Source organism: Musa acuminata, chromosome BXJ1-4 (assembly GCF_036884655.1).
Source record: "Musa acuminata AAA Group cultivar baxijiao chromosome BXJ1-4, Cavendish_Baxijiao_AAA, whole genome shotgun sequence".
Lineage (NCBI taxonomy): Eukaryota > Viridiplantae > Streptophyta > Magnoliopsida > Zingiberales > Musaceae > Musa > Musa acuminata.
In genome coordinates this window covers 23,279,178-23,287,107 of record NC_088330.1, presented here as the reverse complement: position 1 = coordinate 23,287,107, position 7,930 = coordinate 23,279,178, and the positions used below count along the sequence as shown (strand labels likewise).

At 40.5% G+C, this 7,930-nt stretch overlaps 1 protein-coding gene across 3 annotated transcripts; it reads left to right on the top strand.

The window, feature by feature from the left end:
* Positions 1 to 3,719: 3,719 nt before the first annotated feature.
* Positions 3,720 to 7,038, top strand: LOC135650432 (UDP-glucuronate:xylan alpha-glucuronosyltransferase 1-like). Of its 3 annotated transcripts, none has more exons than XM_065169763.1 (3): positions 3,720 to 4,059; positions 5,076 to 5,899; positions 5,972 to 7,038. In XM_065169763.1, the coding sequence occupies exons 1-3, from the start codon at positions 4,016 to 4,018 to the stop codon at positions 6,958 to 6,960; spliced, it is 1,857 nt and encodes a 618-aa protein (XP_065025835.1). In that variant the 5' UTR covers positions 3,720 to 4,015; the 3' UTR covers positions 6,961 to 7,038. The 3 variants fall into 3 exon arrangements, with proteins under 3 accessions (XP_065025835.1, XP_065025827.1, XP_065025841.1); XM_065169769.1 differs by lacking the exon at positions 3,720 to 4,059 and adding an exon at positions 4,070 to 4,942; XM_065169755.1 differs by lacking the exon at positions 3,720 to 4,059 and having other exon boundaries at positions 4,069 to 5,899.
* The last annotated feature ends 892 nt before the right edge of the window (positions 7,039 to 7,930 follow it).

The following is a 7,930-nucleotide window of genomic DNA, read 5'->3' as shown; positions in this document are numbered from 1 at the left end:
TGTTTTAGCATCTGCATCAGAAAGCTACAGAAGCACAACTACACTATTCACAAAAGCATTCACTGAATGGAGGATAGCAGTAGCTTTCAGCCTAAGAATGCTGTATTCTGATGGCCCTATGCATCTCCATCAGAAAGCTACAGAATTGAATGACATTATTTTGATTCAATTCCATCAATTCAGTAAATCTTTTTAGGACCATAAATCCAACCTATCCAATTTACAAGTATCTTCATGTTTCGATAGATTTAGGCCCATGTAACCCTACCTAATGGTAGCTAAGATATGCTCCAAAACACACAAACTGATATCGACGTTTCAACAAGCACAAGGTAGATGAAATATTAATTATTAGGCATGCATCATTGGTTAATGATCACTGGTCACATTGGTCCACATATATGGATAGAGAGACCTAGAAATTTAGTACCAATGCCTCGATCACACACATTGGTGCTCTAATGGTCCAAAAGACAGACTCATACTTCCTCACCTCCCTATTTGATTCATTAGGTGAAGAAGTCTTCAAGTCAAGCAAATGACATAACTAAGGTCTATGAGACAAGGGGAATGGATTTGCTCCATTAAATGTCATTTGGTTTACTTCAACATCACTATGACCCCATTCGATTCACACTCCTCATCCATCCTAAAAGATGTTTGCAGCATTGTCGAGGTTATGGTTCAACAATACCTACAAAATTGATACTGATTGTTTCCTTGTAGCCATTCAAAGAGCACACTACCACTCTTTTTTTATTCATGTATATGATTTTCTTTTTTCCACAAAATTATCCGATGAGATGTCATAAAAAATGTATCGGGTCGGGTGAAATTTAAAACTTCAACTTTTGATAAATTTGTCAGATTTTTATGGAACGAAGAAATATATCTGATTATATACATATATATATATATATATATATTTTTATGTATGAGATATCTTACAAAATATTCAAATCGAAACAATTAAATGTTCGACTCAAACTATATGACATGATTAATCGATAGAAATATACGAATATTTTATCACATATATGAATATCATATTACTAAAAACGAATTTAGGATCTTGGAATTGGGGTGCCGGGAATCAACATTTAGATCAATGGAGGTTAACTTATCAAAAAAATATTGACTTTATTTTGACCAGAACATCAAAGAACTTTCTTTCCTTCATATACGAAATATGTCCTTTCCACATTACATCCCCATGTCATTTACTTCCATTTATTTTTATTTCATCCTTCTTCTTTTTTTCTCCTTGCCTAAGTGAAGAACACACTGTCATTAGTTGGTCAAGTATTGATAGGGTCAAGCCCTCGACGCTATCACGGCCGAGACACGAAACACACTTTCCATAGCATTTTAGCATGCAGCCTATTTATATTATATATATATATATATTTATTTTTATTTAATCGGTTTAGAATCATGGGTTTTAGTTATGGTTCCGATTTCAGTTCGATTCGAAACTCTAGAACCATTGACCCAATTAGGTTTCGATCCAAATCGAACCAGGTCTAAGTTTTATGATGGGGGACCTGTCTCGACCATGATAAGGGAATCAATCCATGGCTCTTTCGTCACCGACGACCACGGCAATGACACAACTCACTACCTTTCTCCGGAGCCCAACTTGTCCGCTACTCCTCGAGTCGATGACTTGTACTCGGGACGGAGACTAAGGCAGCAGATTAGCATGTAGCGAGGCATTGCCTTCCGAAGACTACTCACTCCATGCATTCAATGCGCACAACAGCGTGTCACACAAAGGAGAAGAAGCCTCCAAGACGACGTGTCCGCGGGGAGGGAAGAAACACAGGGATTAATTATTTGTCGATGCTCTTGAACAAATGAATTAAAACACTAATATGATACTGTTAGATCAATGATCGAAGATTTGAAGTTTCATCTTGTTAAATCAAATTTTGATTTTTTGACATGTAGTTAGCTATGGGATCAAACAAGAGAAAGTTTGAGCCGAAAACTGTATTGGTAGACCGATAATCTCTTTAATGCTTGAGAATTTATATAGATGCAATGGAACTATGATGCTTTATTATTATATTTGATTTCATGATTACATGTCGAGAATGGTTTCGACAATAAATGTTAATACGAAAGGCATGGGGGGGGGGGGGGGGGGGGGTATGTACCGACTGCGTTAACTTTCCATTTAAAACATTAATATGATATTATTAGATCTATGATTCAAGATTTTAAATTTCATCTTGTTAAATCATATTTTGATTATTCGATATGATGTTGATTCGGATCTAATCTAGATCATCTTTCGTGTCTAACTTCAATAGATATGATATTAGATAAAAAAAAAAATTTAAGTCATATTTTTTTGAAGGACTCAATCAAATGGTACTGTAATACTTTATATGTTTGAAAGTGTATCGAGGAGCCTTTTATAATATTATATGATACTATTACATTTGAGTTAACGGTTAAATGTCGAGAATGGTTTCAAAAATAATTGCGATCATGTAATGATTAACACGGAAGGCATAGGGTTAGTATCGATTGAGCCAACTTCTCATTTAAATGATATGGTAAACTCTCCGAGTCGACATTCGATCTCTTGGTTGACATCATGTACACATTGATCGAATGAGATTGAATATGACGAGACAATCATCTATATATATATATATATATATATATATATATATATATATATATATGTCATAATCATCGTATCATATCTAATAAAATTTGATGATGCCAATTAATTTAATTGATCATATAATATGTATATACAGACGCGCTGCTACATGTTCTGAGTCGTGTTAATTGCATCTCATGTTGAGAGTTAATTGGCCTGATGAGACTAAAACTTTTGATCAATCGATTCGATTGTGGTACCTCCTTAACCCTTAGGATGTTTACAATATATGAAGTCAGTGTAGTATAAATGTTATATGAGAGTGAGAGAGAGGTATGATTGGTTGGATGGATATATTTTTATCACATTTATGAGCAACAAAGTTCTCCAAGTTTTGTCAAGTCAAACCATTCTTGTGTAGGCTACATGAAAAACAATAATAGAGAGCTATTGGATTGTTGGTGGACGAGTCTAACACAATTGATTGAAATTAGCATGAAATGCTACCAATTCTTCCTATCTCCTACACTCTTATTCTTTTCAAGATGTGAACATCTTTTAGATTCTCTTCCCATTATTATTTATCATCGTTTACCATGTGCTCCAAATTATTAAGCTTTGGAGTTCTCACTAATTTATTCCCCAACAAGAATCTTGAGAAACTGGCTTCGGATTCAGTGGTCTGTCTAATCAGGAAAAAGAAGAACATGTAGGTCTGTTTCCCGATTCTTTATTTATATTGAGCTAAATACAAAAGATAGATATATATAATTTTTCTTAAAAAGAATGATTATATCATTCAAAGTTATCTATTATTACTATTTTTCGGTATAAGAATGATTATTTATGCGAATTTTCGGTATAAGTAAGTCTTCAGAGACGGCACGAAGATTACGATAAGATTGACCAAACTGACATTGTCTTCTTTTTCAGACTTAATTTGTTTCTACTGCAAATTTGCTATCACTGTTTAATGTGCTTTGTTACCACCAGAAGGTTGATAGCTTATAATTTATTGATTTCCAACAGATATCTGTTGGCATTAATGTACTTGTTGGACTATTTCTTCCCATGAAATGAGTTGTCAACCTGCCTCTCTTTCCCATTTATATTCTTTTAATTTGGTCTACCACCATAATCGATTGCCAGTGGAACAGTTCCTTCTTGCAGTTGCCAACCACATCTTTCTTTACTCTCTCCCTCTCTCTAATTGTGGTTTTGTCTTCCTTCCATGCTGCAGTGCAGTCTGAAGACCCTCAGATTGCACCTATTTGTGGTTGCGCCAACAGTGGTCAGTGGTCATCATAAGAATGATTTCTTCTTCTTCTTCTTCTTCTTCTTCTTCTTTATGTTGATGGGAGAGCAGATGAAACCTTCCTCTGCGTCCCACCGATCGATATGAAAGGGCTAACCATTACATCCCCCAGCCTCCACGAAGCACGGTATGCACTGGCCACAACCTTGTCTTCTTTTCCTGGCTACTTGTTCCTGGTTTTATTGGTTCGGTGCAGAAGCCATTATAAATTGTTCCTCTGATACTGTTCTCTCTCGTGCCTGATGGTTCCGTCTGTTTCCTTGGTTAGTACTGAGTTCTTGGTCTTGTTGCTCTATTCGTTTTACCTGATTTGTATCTTCATATGTTGTGCTCATCTTAGAAGCGCTTATGGTTTCTATTTCATCCGAAACTTGTCTGTACGTGTTCTTCAATACACGAGAAGAAGGATTTGCTACGAGGAGAATGAGCTCCTATGCTTTGCTTTGAAGAAGTCTTTTGATCGTAACCATGGGCGCTCAAGATTGACCAAGAAATTCTACCCAGAAAACACGGAAAATGAATGAGCAAATCCGAAAGAAGACTTGGGAATAGCAACGAAGTCTGGTCTGAAACATTGACTGACTAATTTTGCCTGAACTGAGGTTCAAGTATGGCTGTAGTCTTTCTTTCTCCTCCGGAATCCCCAAACCTTGAGAATTCTCACTCGCAAACCTTCACGGAATGAACGCATCGAATCATGGTCTTTCGTATCGTAAATCAGTGATTTCACTGTGTCATCAACGCTCATCATCTTTCATTCTTATCGATCCTCCCATTTAATTCTTCACTTGGCCTCTCCCACCCACCCATTTAATTTAGCTGGACAAGAATGACAGGATGAGAGGGACATGCACTATGGAAAGGAAGATTCCTTCAAATGAGGCACTGCGAAATATAGGTCTTCTTCTCTGTTCATTTAAGCTTCAGCTGTAAGCCTAATCGTTCTTTTTTGTTTGGTAACTTCGATGGTCATGGTGGAAATGGAAGTTAGCATACTTCCAATTTAGAGGGTACATCAGATCCTTATCTACACATGCTGCCTTTGTTTAGTTACGGGATGACAAATTGTTTTTGTTCTTGTATCTTTTGTGCCATGGCCTTCTTCATCTTGATGCTTCCATTTGGATTTGTTTTCTGGTGCAGCGACGACACAAGCAAAAGAAAGATGAAGTTGAAGCATCACAAACTCGGAGACAAGTACAGAATCGTGTTCTCCAGCTGCAAGTTTCACTCCCTGAAACTGGCCCTCTTTGTCATTACATGTTGCACGGTGTTAACCCTCCTCTACTCGCCAACAGAGCGCAATGAGCATCGCCAGCAGTCCGATTCCAGGTCTAGATTTGTGGACGTTGGGTCGATTTGGCAGAACACATCGTCAGATCCTCGATACGTATCAGATACGGGTGTCGATTGGCAACAAGTATCGAGCGCTCTGCCAAGTGTTGATGGCACAGAGCATAGTCTCAAGATCGGCTTGCTCAACTTCAACTTCACCGAGGTCGGCGTCTGGCGGCGCGCGGTGCCAAATGCCGAGTTTTCCGGCGTCCACCTTGAATACGCCGACGCGAGCATCACTTGGAATGTTCTGTACCCGGAGTGGATCGATGAGGAAGAAGACAACGAAGTGCCTGCCTGTCCATCGCTTCCTGAGCCCCGAGTGAAGAATGGATTAGAACTCGACGTCGTCGCTGTTAAGCTGCCCTGCCGTAGGTCAGGCAGCTGGTCGAGAGACGTTGCCAGATTGCATTTGCAGCTCTCTGCAGCCAAACTCGCCGCAGCAGGACGCTCCCCGGTCCATGTCCTCTTCGTCACCGAGTGCTTCCCGATCCCCAACCTGTTCATCTTCAGAGACCTCGTCAGAAGAGAAGGAACCGCTTGGCTGTACAAGCCCAGCGTAGCGACGTTGAGGGAGAAGCTCCGGCTTCCGATCGGGTCATGCGAACTCGCTGTTCCACTGAAAGCACGAGGTCAGCTACTCGATCATCTTCGTCAGCCTAAATTGAAGGAAGCTTGACGGAGCTGCTTGTTTCTCCCTGCAGTGCGGCCACAGACTGGGAGTGGAACGAGAGAAGCATATGCGACGATACTGCACTCTGCAGAGGTCTACGTCTGCGGCGCCATCGCCGTGGCTCGGAGCATCCGCTTGGCGGGGTCGACGAGGGACCTCGTCATACTGGTCGACGAATCCATAAGCGACCACCACCTGGGCGGCCTCGAAGCCGCAGGATGGAAGGTCAGAACGATCCAACGGATCCGAAACCCCAAGGCGGAGAAGAACGCGTACAACGAGTGGAACTACAGCAAGTTCCGGTTGTGGCAGCTCACCGACTACGACAAGGTCATCTTCATCGACGCCGACCTCCTCATCCTGAGGAACATCGACTTCCTGTTCAAGATGCCGGAGATATCCGCGACGGGGAACAACGCCACCATCTTCAACTCCGGCGTGATGGTGGTCGAGCCCTCCAATTGCACCTTCCAGCTGCTGATGGATCACATCGACGAGATCACGTCTTATAATGGTGGCGACCAGGGATACCTCAACGAGATCTTCACGTGGTGGCACCGCATCCCGAGGCAGATGAACTTCCTGAAGCACTTCTGGGAGGGCGACAGCCAGAGCGTGAAGGCGAGGAAGACGAGGCTATTCGCGGCCGAGACGCCCGGCCTCTACGTCCTGCACTACCTGGGGCTGAAGCCATGGCTCTGCTTCCGGGACTTCGACTGCAACTGGAACTCCGTCCTCTACCGGAGTTTCGCCAGCGACGAAGCCCACGCGACGTGGTGGCGCGTGCACGACAGCATGCCGGAAGGCCTCCAACGCTTCTGCCTGCTGTCCACGGTGACGAAGGCCGGGCTGGAGTACAACCGGCACAAGGCCGAGAAGGCCAACTTCCCCGACCAGCACTGGCGCCGCAACGTGACCGATCCCAGACGGCATCTGTGCTTCGAGAAGTTTTGCCGGTGGGAGGACGTGCTGCAGCACTGGAACGGGTCGCACACATCGTCCACTGCTCGATCTACTTAGCACACCATCATCATCGGCGATGCCCGTCTTCTTTAGCACATACAGCCCACGTATACGACTCCGTGACGGCTTACAAGATGTCAAGCGAACTGTCTGTTATAAATTGTTCAAATTAAAAAGAAAAAAAATTTCTTTTCAAAAGATTTATTTGAAAATATATATTTTTTAATTATTTTGATAGTTATTTTTGAAAGATTATGTTTTTTGAGAAAAATATCTATAAATAAGTATTTGAGGGTAAATATTGTATACATCTCTTTTATACTCTTCTTCTTTACTCTCCAAGTGATTGAATTAGACATTCTTGATTCCTCTTTAAAGATTCTTTATTGTTTGATCAATACAAATCTTATAAAGACTTGTCATATTCACTAAAATTATTTACATCAAACACATAGCAATCTTATTGAGAAGAGGGTACAAATATCATTTTTTTAGGAAAGTGTTTATACACGTTTCAAGCTTAAATATATTTCCTATAGTATTCTTTATCTTGTGTTTATTATTTGTTTCCATAGTGTTTTTATCATCTTCTTTGTCGTATTTTTCCAACAATCTAAAAATGATATTTTGTGAGTTTATACAAATTCACCATGGAGGCTACAAATACCATCAAATTATTGAATCAAGATTTTGTTCATTTGGATCGTTTTGATAAAATGAATTTTACCCGTTGGCAAGACAAGATGAAGTTCATGTTGACTGCTTTGAAGATCTTCTATGTACTTGATCCAAATCTTTAACCAATTCCTGATCCAACCGATGATGACACCGATGAAGTCAAGGCTAAACAAAAGAAGAGAAATGAAGATGAAGTCATGTGTAGAGGACACATTCTCAATGCTCTTTCTATATGCCTTTATGATCTTTATACAGTGGAACCATCTTCAAAAGCAATTTGGAATACTTTGGAATTCAAGTATCATGCCAAGGGAGAAGGTACAAAAAAATTTTTAATTTCTAAATATTT